Genomic DNA, 22,238 nt, shown 5'->3' on the forward strand with positions numbered 1-22,238 from the left:
CTTACTTAACTGGACATTCAGGTAACAGTAAAAGTAGATAAGTGTATTCACCCCGGTCATCCTTGGTGATTTCCTTAACATGGAAGATAACACACTATGAATACCGCTTTTTCGATCTTCACTTCTGGTTCGAACTGCCATGCAAACATTGTCTGCTGAGAGACATGTAAAGAAATATGGAGCTAGTCTATCTAGTCTGGGACTTGATTAAAAAAAAACGAGTACCTCTATCATTGAAAACGGCACCATTTTTATGCTAAAACGTACGTCACGGATCTTAATTCGCTTTCAAGCGTTTGATTTATTTTTTAAGCAACTCAGTTCGACAAAAAATTGCCATTGTCCATCGGAAATCGACAAAACTCCGTGATCTAATTTCATAAAAAGCCTATCCATGCTGAATGGATCCATCAAAAGTGCTTGAATGACGAGTGAGCTATTTCAAATAGTCAATTAGGAAAATACCAAAAAGCTAATTCGTAAATTTTAAGTCGTTTTTTGTTTGATAATTTGATGCCCATTTTAAAATTGCTCACCTGCAGTGCAGCGGGAATGTATATCATTTGATACGAATTACGTCGATCACACCTATGTGGTTCAAGGTGCGCCATTCAGAATCTCAAACTTTTCATCGTCATTTTAAGAGTAAGGAAAAAATCAGAGAATACAAAAAAAAAAAATTACAGTTATCAAATACTGAAATTTAGGAAACAGTTCCGAAACTGATGATCAAATTTTGAAAATTTATAGTTTTGTCCTATGCGAAATAATATTGATGATAAAATTTTACATAATTTGTAGTCATTTTACGGATCCAGGGTAGATTGATTGTATAATGTTGTTGTTTACAAAAATGTAAATTCAAATTTTGAATAATTCGAACTTTTTTTTCCAGTGACGTTGGACTTAGAACTAACTAGAACTCCTTAATACAATACTTATATGAAGGCGTCTTAGAACTAACCAAGTTCGACAGTCGAAGGTGGTAATTTATTATTGCACTGGATGACAGATAGATGGCGCGACTTTCCTTTTATCTTCGAGTAGATGGTAAAAAAACTGATAGTAAATTATGATAATATTAAAAAAGGAATAAAAAGCTATTGTGTGTGCGTAGTTTTGGTTTTATTCGGGAAACAGAATCTATATATAACGATTACAATTTGACGGGATCCTCCTTTTTCTTTTGATTCTTTTTGAGTGGATTGGCACACATTTATGAGAAGTAAGTTTGTGATAATTATCATTTTCCCACGATCTATTTTTTATTCTTATTTTTGTACCGTTGAAGGTAATTTTTTTTTCATGTGACGTATGTAGATTTCCCCATTGAATTTCTTGTATGAATGGAACTAATGAATGGGGGGGGGGTGATAATTACTAGTGAAATTGAATGACATACGGTAATTTTCGAGATAGCATTTTTCAGGAACACAAGGTTCGTTGTAATCAGGACCGCAACTGGGGGGAGAGGGGGGGGCGCAGGTGCCCCGGGCGCTGAACCAGAAGGGGGCGCTGAATTCACTCTTTAATTGTTTCTTCTACATTACAAGGGGCGCCAAAATGCCGGCTTGCCCCAGATGACAAAGTATCTAGTTGCGGCCCTGGTTGTAATATGTTAACCCTTGGTCCCATGTATGTTCAAATATGCATAGCAAATACATGGTGAAAAAAAATATCTATTTTTTTTCCTAAACTTTTTCCGTCTTTTAGAAAGCAAATCTTGTAGCGTAATTTTGGTAGAAAATACCGCTTACTTTTAGTACAATATTTTTTTGTTATCTAGAAAGAGTTGATTCCTGATAAGAGTTGGTGTCGTTTTTTGAATGCTGCTGAAATTTTACGTGTTAAGAGATTCTTAAATTTGCACCAAATTGAGGGAATTGAAAATAAAATTTCAATGCAAAAACTATGGAACTTTGTTAAGACTTTATCTGTTTACAGAGAACATTAAAATCAAGACAAACTGCAAATTTCACCCCCAAGTAACTATTTAAGCCAATTAAAAAAATGCACTCTAATCAATGAAATTGCAGTTAATGTATTGTTTTTTTTAATTAAAACTATGATAATAGCACCAATTTACTTCGGTTTTCGGAACATCCCTTGATACCCACTTCAACACAATACTGTATAGCATGTAAATTCAGAAATTTGCCACCCACTTTCACTTCAAAATATTAAAGAAAGATGGCAGCCATGACCCCCACAAAGGCGGAGTGGGACTGACAGGGCTCTAGCAAAGCCTTCTGGATACTACTAGGAGGAAGTACTTCTAGGAGGCTCTAGCCCTTTGGCCCAGGACAGTTCTCATCATTTTTTGCTTTTTCACGCTATAAATTAACTACGGAAGGGGATCGTGAAAAGTCTAACCGGGGGGGGGGGCGCAAAAGATCTTAGCCTGGAGGCCCCGCTCCAGGATGTGGGGGCCTTCAGAGCAATGTTTACGAGGTGCATATACGGTTAAGTAATAGTAATGGTACCCCCCTAAAATACAGCAATTTGTATGTGATCTCTGAACACTTTGGTGAGTTTTCTAAAATGCAATGGCGTGCCAGTTGGTGATACATTTCCAAGCATTTGGGTGGTATGTTTAAAGATACCTCGGTATCGATAAAGAAGTGTTTTCAATCCATTGATTAATTATTTAAATTCAATTGTTAATAAAACTTGTAAACTTTGTAATAATTTGTAATAAAATAAAGTATGAACTTTGCTAGCTGAACTGTCCTATCATCAACTCTGTACCCAGCGGAAGAAATACCATACAAAAGGCCGAAACACACTACAATGACGTGAAGTGATTTCACGTCATGTCAGAGACGTTACGAATCCTGATTCTTGGAAATTCTGTGACGTGGTAATTCCCCCTCGTCAAATATAATTTCCACGATTTTTTCCCCACAATTTTTCCTGTTTCCATATCGTGCTTTTAAAAAATGATTAAAAATGTATAATAGTTTACAATTTATCCCCCATTGTGAATGCTGACTTGCGAAGTTTGGTTATATGTTCCAGTTTGATTTCAATTGAATATGAACAGGAGTGAATTCAGTCTTAGTTGGAAATCGGTTTCCTGGTGAATTATCTACGCAGTTAGCTTTGCAATAATCTTATCATGAAAGAGTACCACCACCGAAATAAGATAGCTTATTCAGTTCGGGATATGTATTTTTGATAATGCTAATATTGTGCATGCGGGAGTACGGATATTCGATAACAGAAAGGAGAGATAAATGTGCGGTGCACAACACACATGGACGCCTACATGATATCTCTATTCCCCATGTTTATCTTAAAAAATGATTATATATTTTATAAATATATTTGCACTTACTAATATTTATATTTTTAAAATTTATTGATTATGTATTATAATGGCCACACATATTGTGCTCGTGATGTGGAACATAAATCATATTATCGTGAAGATTAAGATAAACAATTAAACGAAATACAGTCGATCTCGCTGGTAACGTTTTTCAAGAAACGATGACTAAAAACGTTATAAGCGGAAAAATGTTTTAAGTGGGAAATGTCTATAACAATTATAAGACGTAGTTTCACACCGACCATAGCTTTGTATGTCCTTTTTAATTTATTAACAAACATTACGGTACATATAGAGATTTAATAAGAAGTAATTATTTGTTATAACAGTGAAACTACAACGTAGTCAGTTTCAGATGGTAGTCAAACTACAACAGTTTTCCTTTATAACAACAAGTTTCCGCAAAATCTGGATAGCATCACATGGTACATTTTCTGGCCTTCTCATAAAATATCGAAAAGTTTCCAGTCCTTTAATTGCTTCTCTAAACGTTGCAACTGGTGGTGACTGTGGTTATCATCTACAAATTTAAGAATTTTTATTTTTTCGTCTAAAATTAGAGCTTTTCTTTCTAACTTGCTCTGAGACATTTTGACTCGAACTGTCGAACTTTGTTTAGCAAAATTTAACGCTTTCACTACTTCATTTGCCGAAATTTCAAAGGTCGTGAAAGCATCGTATTGGCTGTTCTGCGAAGAATTAAATTCCAAGAAATATAGTTGGGAAATCCGGTTTTTCTTACCTGAAAAAACCGCTTCTAAATGCTACCTGATGAAAATCTGTCAAATTGCTTATGTTTTGTGTCAACGTCACTCTTTTGCGGCTTGATTTTATATTAATAGATTCAGAAGTGGATAAGAAAAAGACCGCCGTTTATTCCTTTGATATATGCAGTCGTCTATGGTACCGCAATGAGAAGATCAATTTTTTGGAATCGATCTAACGTGGCAACTTTGAATAAGATCGCAAAGGAAAAAAAAAATTATCCTCTTCTAAGAACTTCTTTTTCTAGATCTTAACTGTTTGTCTCCCAGAGCCATAACTTCGATCAACCTTGTGTATTTGAACAGTGGTAAGGACAATTATGTTCTGCACACTATTGTCGGACAAAGTGAGAGAACAAGGAAAAAAGGTTCAACGCTAGCATGCACACAAAATCATCGTTTCCGTTTCTTTATATGAAAGAAAGGTGGGAAAAGCACGCTGATTTCAAATGCCCGTTGTGAATTTTCCGAACGTTGTAAGCGGGAGTAGAAAAAAATTAAGCGTTGTATACAGGGAAAGTTAATATTATCAATGAAGGAAAAAAGTTAAATTCACGGAAATTAGTCGTAACAAGCGGGAAAATGTTCTATGTGGGATCAACTGCATAATCATTTTCATTTATTGTATAAATCATAAAATAAAATCATGTGAAATACCTTGACTAATATTGAGTATATGAGAGAAATATGGTCGACATTAAACATATCCTAAAAAATTTATGTAAAGTTAATCATGTGTGTGGCATAGGCGTATGAGAGTTGAGAGTGCGGTCTACAGTAAAATGATCGTCACGACTGATAATTTTATTCAAAATTAAAAAAATAATGAAAAATAGATATGTGCATAGGTATACAAGTAAAATCTCACTATAACGGACTTGTATTATTAAGTTCAATAAAATATCATGACTATTTTACTACAAACACTTAGTCCCGTATACCAATTGGTTAATTTTATATTAGTTTTCTAAAAGTGTCATGAACTTTAGGCCTATGTATACGTATTTATTTGTCTATAAATGATTGATTCATCATTCAGTTAATTCCTTTTGTCTTTTATACTATGACGTTTATTGTACATTTTCAATCTTTTATTTCTTACCTTTTTCTGACTAAATTCAGATTTTGATTAATTTTCATAATTTTTTCATTTTATATTTCCCCTTCTGATTCTTTGGTTTAGAGATATAAACCGAAAAATTCATGAGGGGGGGGGGCATTTCTTGTATATTTATTGAACTTGCCCATGTCCATAAAAACAACATTAAAATTAAAAACGAGAAAATAAATTAGATCCCATTTGTCCTTAAAAAAAGGTGATTTAAACAATTTAATTTATGACATAAGTGCTGAAATAAATGAAATTTTTGTTTTGTCACACACACAAAAACTTGGTTATACTTATACTTCAAATATACTCATATACTTATTTTCAAAATCGGCAGTATTGCACGTTTTCGAAAATTTGCTATCTTTTTTTTTATGCAAACAATTACAAAAAAAAATTATTTTTTCTTCCGTTTCATAACAGGGCAAAGTTTCCCAATGAAGATGTTAAAACAATGAAAATAACTCGGATGTACCAACTACCAGCAGTAACAGAGTTTAGGAAATCATCGTTTACGAACCAATAATATTTGAAGAGATGGCTCAGCTTACAAGTGAAGGGCGATATCTAACCAGACATGCGTATGATGAAATGAACAAAGTTTTAACGTCATCAACAGATTTCGACTCCTCACCTGCGTCAACGGCTAAAAGTCTCGAAAAACCTTACAGGGTAAAATCCCCTGAACTTAAGGGCAGAAAAGAGATGGAGTTGAAATACTCTGTACAACAAAAACTGCCTGCAACATCAAGTTTCATTCAAGAGCATATCGGAATCAAATACAAAGCTAGTAATTTCCTTTGTACATGACGTCATATAAAACATTGAATAGTGTATCCACTCCCATTGTTATTCAATAGCTAATTCCTATACCGTTAGTCATAAGAAAAGTTATATTAGCATTTAAAGTAAATTATAAACAGATGAAAGTTCTATTATAGAAAGCTGTTTCAAAATTTGTCATCTATTCAATTCTAGAAGCCATTTAAGTGGAGAAAAAAATTATTTCTGCATTAAGAAATTTGAATTTTTATACGGATCCTATACGTTTTGTTAATATTTATGCACTGGCACGTGAGAAAAAAAATAGCAAAAATGGCAAACACATCGAGCTACGAAACGTTACATTTCTTGATTTTTAGGAATTTTTCTCATCTGGGAAAGCATAATTCCGGCCGAACTCTGAGTCACTTAAGTATTTTACCTAATATTAACCAATACAATATAGAAAAGACTTGATTAAATGGTATCACACATTTTTAGTATATTTTTGATGGATGAATTTGAATTGCGAACAAATTTATTTGTCTATGATATAATTTTTGTGTATGAAAAACATTTTTTCAACAATTATGACTGAAAAATTCAATTTCGTAACTTTAAGAAATAATATTTTCTAAAGAAAGGAAATAAACACAAATTTCATTTCGAAATTGGGCAGCTACTCAGATGATGTCTGACAACATTTGAGACATTTTTTGTCAGTTCTGGGTCGTCCTGGTTTAAGTTGTATTTAGTCTCAACCACTTATTAAAATGATGGACTACAATGTTCTTTATCAGCCACCTCGTTGGGCATTTTGCCTGTTGTGACGTTGTATTTGTAAGACTAACGATTTATAAATTAGCTATTGGATAACGGTAAAAATTATCCTGTATAGTTGAATCTTTAATAAGGTAATTAATGTAATCGCATTGTAAAAATTTGCTGTAAATTACAGATCAGTGGAGTCCTTTCAATCCCTATGGAAAAAGAGCTTACGACAGGGATTTCTTACTTGGATTGCGGAACTCATCTTTGTCGCTAATGAAGCCTTCGAATTTGCCAAATTTGAGTATCATAAAAAACAAGGTGAAATTCAATTTAAAATGTCTGTTACATATTACTGATTGGAACACAAAATCAATAACATCTCTTATGAAACACAAAATTTATTTCACTGAATATCCAAGAACGAAACCCACAAGAAACTAGTATCCCATACACATTTAGCATTAAATGGAAAACAAAACAAAATACTTGGTTTAACTCGCTTTTCATTCTATTCCCTGTTATTACAAAAGGCTGCCCAAAACAACGTTTCTCAAACACGAGAGTTTCATCTCGATCTATTCTTTTGTTTCAATACAAATATAACACAGTGGATCCCGCTTGTTCAAATCCCACTTGAAACGTTTTCCCGCTTAGTACAACTCATTTTTGTGGTTCCAACTATTATTAATACCCATTCAGATTTCCCGATTACAACGTTTTTCACGATGGATTTTAAAACGTTATGAGCGGGATTCACTGTATATTAGTCTGCGAATATTTTGTAGTAATTATGGTGACCTGTCGTCATTTGTCGCCACACGCAGCACAATGTCCGAGACCGCCTACCTGGCTAGAAATGAATACTTACCAATTCACATGCTTAATCTCGAAATCTCTACGAGATCTCATTATCACGACCCCCCCCCCCACACACACACACACACTTACGGCCCATGATGTAAGCGATCTGATAATATGATTCTCTAGAGCAGCAGTTCTCAACCTTTTTTGATTCGCGGAGTCTATCCAGTTTTTATAATTCCTATGGCGGAGCCCTGTTTGACTCGAGGAGCCCTTTTTTGCACGTAATTTTTATGGCAGAACCTTTTAGACCTCTTTTATTTATTTATCTATCAAATTTATTGATTTATATTATTTTCCTCGAGTCACCGCGGAGCCCCTGGGACATGCTGGGGCTCCGCGGGGCGCCGGTTGAGAACCCCTGCTCTAGAGAAGCGGGTGCACAACCTTTTCAGTCCGCGCGAAGACCAGATATGCGGTAATTCTACTCCCCGCGGGCCAGAAACTTGAGGATGAGAAAGGTTGATTAGGGTGATCTGTATTTACGGAACTTATCCTCAATTTTGTCATCCCAAATTATATGACCAATATATAAAAAATATATGAAATATCCCTTTCATAATATGTTCTGTACTTTTCCTCTTATTTTCAACGAGGCTTTCTTGAATTTTTGGGATCAAGAATTAAGATTATTTTCTTGACATAAATCATTGCCTTTTGACAATTTTTTTTTACTTTACTTGCCTTTGACATCTTTTAGGTTGATCTTTGACATATTTTAATAACCTGACATATGCCTTTGAAAATTTATTGGCTGTAATCAATTGACAACTTTAGCTTCGTTCGACAATTTTTTTTGGCTGTAATTGGCAACTACACTTATTTTTGAAATTTTCTTGGCTGTGATTGACAACTCTATTTACCTTTGACAGTTGTTTTGGCCGTAATTGAAAATTCTACTTGCATTTGAATTTTTTTAGCGCGGGCTGGAGGTTATGTGCACTCCTGCTCTGGAATAAGTGTAAAAACTGGCGTTCTGGCAACTCCAGTCAGATGTGGTGGGGGGGGGAGGCACTGAACATCACTTGCCTGGTTCACGAGGATCTTTAGGCGACCCTGCTTTACAGACTAATGCGAAAAAAAAATTGCTTGGATACAACATCCGGTATTGGTACAGAGTTGATCGCATAGCTAAAGTTGGTGGGGAAACCAAACACTGTTATATTCCACAAAAATTAAAATTCCAATACCGGCACTTCTTTTCTCTTTCGAAGTTCTGTATAGTACATTTCCTCAATGGCGATGTAGCGTGTTTGGACATGGAGAGTGTAAATGAGCTGATAAGGAAAAGAGCACTCCTAATAATAATAATTAACATTAATTTTATTCCCAAATCATACTCGAAAATGAAGTAGTATTTCATTCGAACTGAAAAAAATAAGTATTTCACAGACAGTATAGCTCACAAGTTGAGAAATCAGTTGATATCATCAGTGTTGAGAAGGTTGTGCAAATATCTTTGAACAATGTACTTTTTTTATTTACTGTATCTTTATTTGAATGGAAAAGAAATGTAAAAATTTCAGTAAGTACTAACAAACATCCATTTCTTTCACAGCCCATGCACACTGGAGAACCACGTACATTGTCCCCAGAACTGAGTGGACATCGCATTCAACAAGAAATATTAAAAACCAAGAATTCTAAAAAAACTAAAAATATCTCCGAAAATGGTCGTGAATCATTAGCTTCTACCGATCATCAGCAAGAGCCGAAATCAGTCGAACGAAAATTTTCTTTCGAGGAAAATAACTCAGGTACACGCATCAGGCTGTCCCAAATTGTTTGCATATGCGCCGATGATTTTAGAAACATACTTTCAATTTCAAAAAGTTTTCAAATGGCTTGCAGTTATTCGGAATAGCAAAATTTCTATTTTTTTCTATTCAGTCCCCGTGTGCTAAAAGATTCAATTATTATTGAAATGTAGATCCGGCTCTGAAAAGGTTTTTTGCAAAAAATTGTTCATTTTTAAATGCAATATTTATAATATCGGGATATTACATATATTAAATCACTATGTTTTGGCAACTTATCGCTGTGTTAGCAAGTTTTCATTGACACAAAAATTTTCCATTTTTAGGGACCGTGCACACAAACAGAATGAACTCAACCATTTTAATTTTTTTCCACATGTAATTAACAATTACAGAATTTTTACAACTTTGAATTTAATTGGCGTTTCATAATTTGTGAACCACATCCTCAATTAAATACAAAAACCACTCCACAACAGGCAAAATGCCCAACGAGGTGGCTGAAAAATCAAGCCGATAAATCAAATCAAATTTTATTATCACTCATACATACAGTATTAGTAATACGCCGTCAATCGACTGCTTAACAAGGGGACACCAGTATCGATTGGTAAGGGACAATTATACGTTGTGGTGTCACAAGGAATTTTTCTCTGATAGGGTTGTTAATAAATGGAATAGCTTACCCCCAGGGGTAGTAAATTTTAACACGATCGACACGTTTAGAAAGAAGTGCGACAAACATGTTGGGGTAAATCGCGAGAAGCTAACTATACTTAGATAAAGACAACCATTGGCGTACGCAGGGTGAGATTTGGGGTTCTAACCCCCCTCAAGCCGAGATTATAGTGTCATTTCGCAAGAAAAAACTTAACCCCCCACCCCTGAGAAAATTCTGCGTACGCCTATGAAGACAACCATAAATATAATATTTTTTATAGACATTGTTCTATATTTTGTCATGTATATATAGTTTTTAGTTTTTATAATTGCATTTTCAATTGGTTGCTGTATTTTTGAATTGTACGACATCTATATTAAATATAGATGTCATATAATGAGAAAAAGATGCCCATTACAAATTTTGTAATGGGCATCTTTTTCTCAGCCACCTCATTGGGCCTTGTATTTGTATTTCTATGTCATGTACATTTCAAAGAACTAATAACATCAAGGAATCACACGATCCCCACTGGTGATCGTAGATGAAAAAAATTCACGTGCATAATTCACACAAATATATAAATGTGTATGATTCATATTCATCATATATAAATGAAACGGTTTCATTAATATTGTTAGAATTTAATATATATATATGTAGGAAGGTCACAATTTTTTTTTCAAAAAAAATGGCATAAGATAGTGATATTATCATATGGCAAAGTGTGTGAAGTCAGTTTTTCAATCAATCATTATAATGACGTATTAGTCATTATACGCTGAAGATTTCAAAGTGAAATATCTCTTTAAATATTGCATTTAAAAATATTCAATTTTTTGTCACGGACTTGTCAGAGCCGCAAATTCATATTTCACTTGCTGGAAGTTCAAGCACACAGAATCTGCATAAAACGCTAATATATATGGGTTGTTTTTTTTTCTGCATTAGATAAAAAGTAACTAATGAGTGAAGTTTGTAACTGATCTCCAGTATCCTATATACCATAAGCCTTATGACTATATTGAAGCTACTGAAGTAAAAAGAAAAAACAAAGCTTAAAACAAATAATTTAGCATAATTTAATTTAAATTTTCAAGTAGAAGTTAATTAATTTAATTTTTTTTTTAATTTTTGAGAATAAAGACCAATATTTCAGCTTGATTTTGATGTGTGAATGAGCTACAAATTATCATAGATCTAATCTCTCTCGTGAGTCTTATATTTTTTAATTTATCGAATGCTCTTTTTTCTCTTTATAGACCATTTAGAAGAAGAAATCGAATCACTTTTGGAGGAACTTTTGCAGAATGGCAACATCCAGGTAAGATTTCAATCCAATTGCAGATAATTTTTGGGCAATTACGGTCATTCTATGTAATTCATGGATTTCAACTAGGCTTGTCATACCGGTGAGTAAAATAGCCTCAAGGCGGTGTTAATTGCAAGCACATCAATTAAAAAAAAAATAATAATAATTCATAATCATACGCTGCCTGAGAAAATAAAAGTCGTATACACTCACTCTAGTACTTTTTTGGATCACTTTCGAACAAAAATTAAACACGTATTCATCATCGCGTGAATTTCATAAAGTTACGGAACATCTCACCGTCGATCTCAGTGTTTACCAAAGTGGGCAATATCACCCCCAGGGGGCAATGGAAGAGTCCAGGATTTCCGCATGATGAATGATATAACTCGTACTCCCTCTTTTACCCTAAGACTGCTCCCATCATCCACAGATGATGAGCGTATTAGCCTGCTGCCATTATCCTGTGAGGATTTGAAATGGTTTTTAAAGAGAAAATTCTTTAAATGGCGTGCGCATGTATATATATTCTAGTTTTTTTTAAATTTGCTTATTATTTCTCTATTCTCAGACAGATTTGTTTGCACTGTATGTGGCATGGGTGTAATGCATTGCTGAGTAGCGGTAGAGCAATGTACTCTACCACTACTCAGCAATGCATGCAGTACATTGTCGAGTAGTGATAGAGCTCCTCTACCTGCCCCCCCCCCCCCCATCAACAGTCAGAAAACCCGAAACTCCCTTTCCCCGTCTCAATGCTGACGTAATATGTACTTTAATTTCGCCGCGGCGCTGGACGAATCGGGTATCGAACTACTAAACCATACATGCACCTCGTCCACATTCCTTTGCGGAACTTCTAACAAATTGGTAATAATTTACTTAACTGAATTAATTTTCAATAAACGCAAGAGGTGATGAGTAGCCAACTGTTATAATTTTTAATAATTTTTGTGGTTTTAATATAATTGTATTCCATCACTATTTTTATTTTTAATATGTTTCTGGATGAGATAATTGTACTTGAATTTTTTCATAATTTTTTGAGGATGATACCTTGGGACCCTTTTCTTATAAGCACAACTTATGGAATCCAAGGACTATATAGAAAATGTAATTTTATAACTTTTCAGAAACTACTTTTTTGAAATTGATAAAACGAGTTTATTTCTAATAAGTGAAAGTTTTCTCTAAGACTAAAGGGGTAGAGGCATTAAGTAGTGGACAACGATAATTGTGAAACACCCTGTACACTATATCTAATATGTTCGCACGTTTAATGTGTGTGTGTATGATTTTTTAACTGTTATCCGATGCTATTTAATATGATAATACTTGATTTATACCTTATCCTGAGATTTTGAATTCACATAGGAGACAGAAATGCGAATCAATAAATTAGCTTGTGTTGCACCTATTTCTATCATCATCTCTGAAGCACTGGAGAGTGTACTCGAAAATACAAGTGACGCTAGGGTGAAGTTCGGTAGCTTACTAAAATGGCTGATCGCCTGTGGAACATTGACTACCGGTCACTTAAATGAAGGGTATGATCCGCAGTTTTTTCTCCAAAATTCCAATTTTATTTGAGGGGCTTAAAGTCAGAGTGGTATAAGTCGATTAATCCTTAAAAAGAAAGTTTTACTGGAACGTCATGTTAAAAATTTTGTAATTTCACAATCTAGTTTTAACTATTGAAGCTGAGATTTTATTCATTCTTTCTTTCAATAGTTTACCACTTCTAGATTGCATTTCTGAACTTGAGTCAGAGTTGATAAAAATGGGACTTACAGCACTCTAACTTCAACTCCCTCATTTTTTTGGCAACTTATGACATATCGGAGAAAAAAAACAAAACGGCCTAAAATTCGATTGGAATTTCTCACAACAGGTAACTTAGAACAAATACAGTGATAATTTTTAAAATTGAAACCATACTTCTATGACGAGCGGTCGATGAGTTCACATGGAATCAACTTATTTTAACCGTAAATGAACCAGTAATCATAATTTCACCGAATTAGACTTACAGGATGGACACCCTGTATATATTACTTTCGAATATGTCAAATATAATCACAGTTTCAAACAAATCTACAGCTTTGAACTGTACTAAACAAAACTCTCTTTTAGGACTTCAGTCTAACATGATGACTTTGACATGATAACTTTCAGATGTAGGTCCTCGCGCGGAATCGTTCTTCAGAAAAAATGAGCCAATTTCCCTAGCCTCAATTTTAGAAAGACATTTGCACCAAGTTTTTTAACGTTATTTTAATTTGTTCAGGCTCATGAAGGCAGAAGAAACATCGTATTAATCGATATTTCACAGTATCCGATAATTTATAAATGGGCACATCTTATCAAAATGTGTATTAATATTGTAAGCATTCCCAAAATATACTCGCATCATATTGTTTAAATTTCACTAAATCCGATGTCCTTTTACTTCGAACTGTTATACAACATGTCTTGAAATTTTTATATGTTCTTTTCTATAATTATATTGCGTAGGCTCGCAATGGCGGCGAAACAATGTAATACAAATTATTTTTGGCTTCCTTTTTTGGCATTCTTTTTGGCTTCCTGGTGTCCCTTGGGCCACATAGTGTATATTCGTTATATGTATACAGGGCCGTAACTAGGCAGATGCACCCGCACAGGGCCCACTTGGGAGGGGGGCCCAGAATGGGCTTAAATAGGCTTAAAAATGGGACAGAAGGGGGCCTAAATTCAAATTCTTGCACAAGGCATAGGAATGGCTAGCTGCGACCCTGTATGTATATGCTTTTTTCTTTTGCATTACTTTTTGTTTGTTATTGTCCAGTATTTGTATAACGTGTATGCGTGTGTAGTTGTTTACAGTAAAAAAATTGTGATTTCAATTCGAAGTTTAAATTCAAAGTTTAAATTTGAATAAATTCAAAGTTTCGCCGCTTCATGAAACAGCTAGATTTTGGACATTTTCCGCAAAAAAATACAGAATACATATTACAGTATTTTTCTACTATAGCTTCCGCATGACGTTGGAAAGTATAGAAGAGCATCGTTTGATTGTACCAAACGTTCCAGAATACTTGGGTGAAATAATTGGTCAAATGATAAGAGTTACGCCCGACATGATGTTGTTGAAAGATTTACTGCGGCCTTGTATTCCATCTCTTACTGCTGGACGGATAGTTGCCTCTGCTCTGAGAATTGCTGCTAAAAACTGTGATAGAAAATATGTAAGAATTGACGTCCAAAAATATTGTATTTTTCAAAATTTCTCACCATAGTTTTAAAAAAGCATAGTGAAATTTCTACGGTATTTTATTATTCATTTGAAATATTAACAAAATACGTACTCTGTCGAACTATTTTAGTACAAAAGTATAAAAAAACCCTGCGAACATTATAGTGCATTCATTAAGCACTACTCGCAAACTTTAAGATTTTTCCAATAACATAAGTTTGAATCCTTATTTGTTAGTACTGGAAGTTTTCCTCTATATAAGAAAACAAGTCATATTTACAATAGTTCGATACAATTAAATCGAATGAATAATTTTAGTTAATCTTGCTTTTATCGAACGCAATTCATATGAAAATTCTCTAATAAATAAATCAGCATTGGTCGTGACATGCGTAATTTTCTTCTATATCTTTTAGAATTTATATTTGGCGGGTGATTTGTGGAGAAAGTCTGGTTACACTTGGGAAGAATTTCTACCTGATATTGATGTGTCAGCTTTCATAACATCCCAGGTGATTACACAGAAGTTTGTAACGTAAAATGCACAGAGTAAATTTATAATTTAATTAATGAAATTGCTCATACTTTTTTACAGCTATAATAATCATAATTTTGTCATTGATTCATTTCATCATCATTTTCCTCTCAGCTATAACTACTGTCCATGTATGATAAATGCCCAAAACTTTTTTTTTTTTTAAATTATAGAAACAAATATATCACAAAACACAAACATATATACAAATACAAACATGCACATAGATAAAAAAATAAAAACACGTAAATACAAACAATTTGTGACCCAAGTGACTTCAGTAAGTCCTTCCAGAAGGTCTATAAAAAGGCGTTATGGTTCAGACAAGAGCTTTTACAAAGATTTGACATTTGTTTATATATTTACGGTTCCAGTATACATTAAAATGTTTGAATACTCATTATGAGTAACATAAATATATAATTAAATTACTTATTGTGAATACCAGTACGCGGTGCATTTTTTTACACACCATACATATATTTACGTACCTGTCTATACATAAATGCACCATCACAACTATATGCACCCATTTATCACTATACAATTCCTTTCTCTCCCCCTTTTTGTACTTAATGTAAAACTGTTTTATATCTGACTGCAAAGCATTCGTTATAATCATTTCATAATCAATATTTTTGATTTCTTTGATTTCGAAATATTTTTAAATCAATAATATATTTTTTATATACAGTATTTATTATTTCGATTTTTTTAAATCATTTTTTTCTTTCAGGAATCGGAAAAAACTGTAAGATAAAGTCATTCACACTAAATCATAAATTTAAAAAAAATAAGCAAAGGATATGCATTTATATATCAAATAAAATATATTTTACATACCGTAATTTGGTTAAATTCATATTGTATAAAAAAGAATTTATAAATGACTTTTTCTGAACGTTTTGTTTCTGTAATTTTCTCTTTTTAGGAAATTGAATTTACGCTTCCCATATCTCACTATTATCTGAAAAATGATCCAGGAATGGAAAACGTGAAACGGGACGTCGAATTTTTGATATTCTGTAGAGAAAATGAACGGGACATGCTCGATTGGATAAAAGTAGCAAAAAAAAATTCGTTCATTTTGTTCTACCACTTATAATTCTCATAAAATGAAGATGCATTTGAACGATTTTTTGCAATGTTTTGTTTTTTTTTTCTCGTAAATTATTAATATCATTACAATGCACGTGACACTGGTGTTATAAAGATACGAGAAAAAGAGAAATGATAATTTGAATTCATTTCAATTCCAGCAAAACATTGAAGACTTTGATCACAACCACCAGTTCTTCTTTATCTTGGCAAGCTGCGTGCTAGAATATATTGTTTTCGGTAAGTTCCCTCATTCATGTAATTTTCCAAATTTATAATGATGCAATCATTTATTGTGTCAGAAAATACTCATCTATACAGCGTTGGAAGAAATTATAGAGCCAGGAGAAAAACGGCGATTATATAAAAAAGTAACAGTCAGAATTCTTCCAAAAACATTTTTCTCAAATAAGAAACTGAGAAATATTATCTTGAAAACTTATTCAAAAAATTAGCGCAATACTTTTTCAGTAAAAAATGTTTTTCTCTTATCATTCCAATGCAAAAGGAAAAAACTATAAGGCGATTCTCTACCATTCTTTTCTCGTATCACTTACATTATTTGCATATCCTTATGAGTTACTAAGCATTCTCCCTAGAAACCTGTCGGATAATCCGACGTGGTTATTTTTCGTTAAGTTCGATTCGTAAAGATGATACGAGGCAAAAGGCTATTTCTTATAGAATAAGATGAGTGCTTCGTTTTATAAAAGATTAGATTGAGTATAAAATTTACTGTTCTTCAGGAAATTGTGAAGCAAATATCTTAGACATATTAGACATATTAATATTACATCCAATTTCTCAAGAAATTAATGTACACTTTTTTTAAAACGAGGGACTCATTTTACAAGAAATAGCTTTTCGTCTCATATCATCTTCACGAATCAAACTTGACGGAAAACAACTACGTCAAATAGGATGCTAGATAGGATTTTAAATCTAGATTTAAATTTCTAGATAGGATGCTTAACCATGAGTATATGCAAATAATGTAAGTGATACGAGAAAAGAATGGTAGTGAATGGCCTTATATATTTTTTCCATTTTCAATGTAATGATTAAGAGAAATATTTTTTTTACTGGGAAGAGTATTGATAATTGTTTTTAATAAGTTCTAAAAGTATTATTTCTCATCGCAGTCATCATCTTTAACAAATATTGAAAAAGTTCTGACAGTTACATTTTTTTAAACGCCGTTTTTTCTCCAACTCTATAGTTTCTTCCACCACTGTATAACATAAATCTAATGACTAATGTGTGCAGAATTTCCGCTTCATTTCAGAAAGAGCCAAATAATCGGCCGAAATATAGTCACATTTTTGGCCAATATTCGTCCAAAAATTTGTGAATAAATGGACAGAAAGTATTTAATTAAATGCTCATGCTTTAAACTTCTCTCCACAGTTGCAAGTGATCCCGAGCCTGATTATTCTCAGATAAAACCGAAACTTATGTTATTGAAACTTTATTCAGCTACAAAGAAACACTTGCAAGCCGAATCAATTCATGCTTGCGAATTCGTAGTGAAGAAATTGAATGAGCCAGAAGGTAATCAATTAAATTTATATTGCTCGAGTATTTACGACTTTATAGACATTTATTCATTCGTTTCTTGAGTAGGCTAATCAAATTTTCAATCCCTATGTCTCACTTTCTCTCTGAAGGTTATTAATAACGATTTTTATCAGCTGCTGTAATTTAGTGATTTTTCTGAGTGAAATTATACATATTTTATATAATTTCTATGGAATCGAATTTGTTTTTGTGATTTATTTCACACTTGTACCTGTTTTCCTTTAGGATTGTTTTTAGAATTGCTTCGACTTCTCTATTTCAAAAATGTTAGCAAGATCAAAACATCAGAAAGTTTTAATTGGTGGAAGGTCACGTATGAACACAAAATGAAAATGGAAGGTAAAAAAATCGTTTTTAAGTACAAAATTATTCAAGAAAAACTTAAGTACTAACATTAAACTTGATGTAATTTCTAGTTCATAACGCGTGAAATGGGATTTGAAAATCTCACTCTTACAAGCATTAATATAATTTGATGTACAAACCATTTTATTATGTCTAATTTCAGACGTAATGGATGGCACAATCTTTAAAGGAAATATTGAAATAAGTCGCCAGGTATACGTAGACGCAGTTCTGCTGAAAGATATTACGAAAGTAAGCTCAACCACTAGACGTACACTGAGCAAATAAAGCACTGAAAAAAATCCTAATTGATTTCATTATTTATTTACAATAACATTAATTATTTGCACTGGAAAAGTAATAATAAATATGAATAAAATAATAATGATAAAAATGATCAGAAATAATAGTCAGAAGAGAAAATACTTCGCATACGGAGCCGGGTTGAAATCCCCAATAGCGGAAGCAAATCTTATGTAGGAGACGCATACAAGTTCTGATGACTGACTGTTCCATACGGCATTTGTTACCCGTGGAAAAAACAATCTCTTCTGGCCGTTGGTATTCTTATTTGGAAGTGATGTCTCCGTAGGTTAGCTGCTCGGCTGTCCATGATCTCTAAGGAAGGTTCTCCCGATGGCAGATATAGATAAATCATTTGGTGAACTAGTTTGTAGCACATTTTCAGATCTGCAGCGATTCTACGCTATTCTAGAGAGTGCAAACCCAGAAATTCACGTCTCTCGCAATATGACCAGCTACTCATGCCAGCTATTCGTTTGTTAAAGGACCTCTGTGGCTTTTCGAAGACCCTTATGTCCTTAATTTTACAAGGGCTCCATACTTGTAAACAGAACTCCAGAGTCGGGTGAACGTACACGCAGAAAGCAACGTATACTCATCCCATTTGCGGTATGCAATACATAACATGTATGAAATTCTATTAGCTTTGCAAACTATGCCATGATAATGTCCAGTAAAATCCTGGATGCAGCTCATTTCAGTACCTAAATACACGCATGTATCTAATTGCTGTAACGTTTCATTACCTATTTGATAATATTCAGGATCGCTGTGTCTGCCCAAATGCATTGATCCGCTTTTTTGATGTTGAAAAAGGGAGTTTATACTGACAACTCCACCGGAAAAGTTGTTGGCATGCAATTTTTAGGTCCCTATATTTTCTACAGGAGAGAATAACTTCAGGTCATCAGCGAACTGCAGGGATGGGTGACACAGCCTTAGTGATATCGTAAGTGTACTAGGTAAATAAGATCGGGCCTAACGCCGATCCCTGCTGGACGACTCCGCTTGGCACCTGGCGTTCCCTGGACATGACACTCTCTACGCGAACCCTGATGAAACTTCTGTGATAGCAGTACTTGAATTATCCTCACAATTTTAACAGGAACACCCACGCCAGTTAGTAGTAATATAGATTTTTATTTATTCATTTTCATTTTTATACATTGGAGTAGTTTTTTTATACATTTGAGTAGTTTTTTTATTCATTGTTACTTATTTTACTATATTTTTTCATTATTTATTTAGTTTAGAATTTTTTCCTTACTTATTTATTCTAGCTTCCCCCCCCCCCCAGCCCCTTCATTTATTTTAGTAGATATTTCTCTTATTTGGGATTTTTTACTCGTGTCTGTATTTTTTCACTAATTTATATATTTTAGCATTTTCTCCTTATTTATTCATTTCAGTACTTTTCCTTATTTAGCATTTTTTACTTATTTATTTTAGTTCATTTATTTATTTAACATTTTAGTATTGTTAATTTGTTTGTAACTGGCTGCTGTATTTGCATGTTTTTACGTACTTTGTGGGTGTGTATTTTAGTATTTTTCCTTATTTATTTGTTTCAGTTTTTTTACTTACTTATTTATTTATTTTGGTATTCTTTTGCTTATTTTTTTTATTTTACAAATTTTTACTTATTTATATTTTAGTATGTATTTTTTATTGTTTGGTATTGTTAATTTGTTTGTATTCGGACATGTTTTTCTATGTACTTTGTGTGTGGGTGTTTGTTTTTCTATGCCCGATGTGTTTGCATTCATCCCTTCTAAGGTTAGTTTTGGTATCCTACAAATTTACCTTTTTTCCGAGAATTGAAATTGAGAATTTTTTTCCGTTTTCGGTCAATTTTGCCATTTCAATTAATATCGTTAAGCATATTTACGAAAAAAAAAATTTTAAATCCATATTCAAATCAAAATTTCTCGCAATGCATTCGAAAGTTATAATTAAATTCCAACAAATTGAACAGTTCATTGTTTCTCTATGGACCAGCCATATAGTAATGAAAACATGGAAAATCATCCTGGACAAGATGGTCAAAAGAAAGTTTTATCATTTCCCAGTATTGTAAACCAACTACACTCGGGAGATAGTGATTCGAAGCTCACATGGAGAAAAAGTTCTGATGAAAATATGACGACAGGTATGCTAAATTATGTGTACTTGTTTTACTACAGTTATTATTTTAGCATTTTCCGATTTATACGTTTCCCCTAGGGTAGTGTTTCTTAAACTTTTTCCACCCGTGGGCCCTCATCTGACTATATTTTCTTTCTGTGGACACTCACATCAAGGCGCAAATACAAATACAAAGGCCGCAGCAGGCAAATTTCTCAACGAGGTTTAAAAAAAAGGTGCCCATAAAAAATATGGGTGTCAAATATAATAAAAATACAGCAACCCAATATAAAAGCGTATATGTATCATGAAAGAAGAAACTAATAATTAATACTATATAATACACTGTCCATAAAATAGATTATGGTTGCCTATCTAAGTATGAGTAGCTTCTCGGTTTATTCCACCATGTCTATCGCACTTCTTTTTAAACGTGTCAATAATGCTAGAATTCACGACCTCAGGGGGTAATCTATTCCATTTATTAATAACCCTATTAGAGATAGAATCCCTGCAACACCACAACCTGGAACTGTCCCTTACTAAGTGGTGTCCCATTTAATTGACGATGTGTTAATATTATATGTATTAACTCGTGGTTCATCCTATCGATCCAGTTGAAAATCATCGATTATATGCTCCCGACCCCTGCGTTCTTCCAATATGAACATATTCAAGACACCAAGTCTTTCATAAAGCCACATTCTACTTATTAAATAACCTAATGAATCAACACATCAATTATTCATTTCTTGCACTGGCATGGTTTTCCTTTCACTCATTCACTCCTTTTTACCCGTTGCTACAAGTTGATCAGGTTGAGAGCTATTTTGAAAGAAATCACTTTACCTATTTTTGTAACATGTTGCATTTAATAAAAATTACTTCGCTTATACGTTTATTGAAAATAATATTTAAAATGTTTCGCTATTTCAGTTCAGTTTCATTGAAATGTTTCACAGAAAAGAAGTGATACACGTGAATATCCAACAGAAGAAGAACGAGGATGAAATTTTCGCTTAGTCTTCTATCTCTCTTCATCTCAGCTGAATGAAGCTGAACTCATATCCCTGAGCTGATCCAGAGACCTAATGCGAGGACAATTCTTCCTCGCGATAATTGGTTGTAAAATGAAAATTGTCTGTGTTAAAAAAAAAGTGCATTATAAAAGGAAAATTTCAAATATTAGTGTGGTTGTTCCTTCCCATTGCTTTCCACTTTATCTAAGTTTGACCGTATGACTCGTATTTATCGGGACATTCCTATATTTTCCCGTAATTTTGACCATCTCGACGTTTTTACAGAAGTATCCCGTACTTTCAATCAAGGCTGCTTCAATTTCTATTCTTAACTGAAATCAAAGATTAATATTATTTTCATAACTTCTAAATTACATTAGTATGGCTATTTATCACAACGAATGTATTTTATCACTTTTAACCCCCCCCCCCCCCACCACCATCAAAAACATCATTATAATACCAAAAACCGCTCCTATTCATATTTTGTGACCTCTTTGTATACCGGGTCAATACTTTATACATGTATGTAATAATGCCAAAGCCCGATGTTGACAACTTCGTGAACTGGCCTGCCCAATTGACCCGGCCAATGTCAGAAAGAGGCACTCTAGCCGTTCTCTGGTCGGCTCCTACATATCCCTAAATTGATCCCAATGATCCGGGGTCATCCC

The 22,238-nt window shown here is 33.4% G+C and overlaps 1 protein-coding gene across 2 annotated transcripts; it reads left to right on the forward strand.

Annotated features, from left to right (window-relative positions):
• Nucleotides 1-1,097: 1,097 nt before the first annotated feature.
• On the forward strand, nt 1,098-21,725 carry LOC149076175 (eukaryotic translation initiation factor 4 gamma 1-like). 2 transcript variants are annotated; one of them, XM_089243723.1, is made up of 15 exons: nt 1,098-1,225; nt 5,627-5,993; nt 6,924-7,054; nt 9,156-9,354; nt 11,278-11,339; nt 12,702-12,874; nt 14,341-14,554; nt 14,979-15,074; nt 16,029-16,160; nt 16,357-16,435; nt 17,603-17,746; nt 17,999-18,112; nt 18,282-18,370; nt 20,420-20,570; nt 21,482-21,725. In XM_089243723.1, exons 2-15 carry the CDS (start codon nt 5,741-5,743, stop codon nt 21,493-21,495), a joined length of 1,851 nt encoding a protein of 616 aa, XP_089099849.1. In that variant the 5' UTR covers nt 1,098-1,225; nt 5,627-5,740; the 3' UTR covers nt 21,496-21,725. The 2 variants fall into 2 exon arrangements, with proteins under 2 accessions (XP_089099849.1, XP_089099850.1); XM_089243724.1 differs by having other exon boundaries at nt 21,508-21,618.
• The last annotated feature ends 513 nt before the right edge of the window (nt 21,726-22,238 follow it).

This window comes from Pholcus phalangioides, unplaced genomic scaffold, assembly GCF_987345545.1.
Source record: "Pholcus phalangioides strain wild (caught in Gottingen) unplaced genomic scaffold, Ppha-v1.0 ptg000015l_1, whole genome shotgun sequence".
NCBI lineage: Eukaryota > Metazoa > Arthropoda > Arachnida > Araneae > Pholcidae > Pholcus > Pholcus phalangioides.

Bases quoted from the DNA above. Each gene is read 5' to 3' on its own strand.
- LOC149076175 (XM_089243723.1), top strand. From the start codon at position 5,741: ATGGCTCAGCTTACAAGTGAAGGGCGATATCTAACCAGACATGCGTAT. The intron at 5,994-6,923 runs GTAATTTCCTTT...TGTAAATTACAG, and splicing joins CGGAATCAAATACAAAGCTA to ATCAGTGGAGTCCTTTCAAT. The intron at 18,113-18,281 runs GTAAAAAAATCG...GTCTAATTTCAG, and splicing joins ACACAAAATGAAAATGGAAG to ACGTAATGGATGGCACAATC.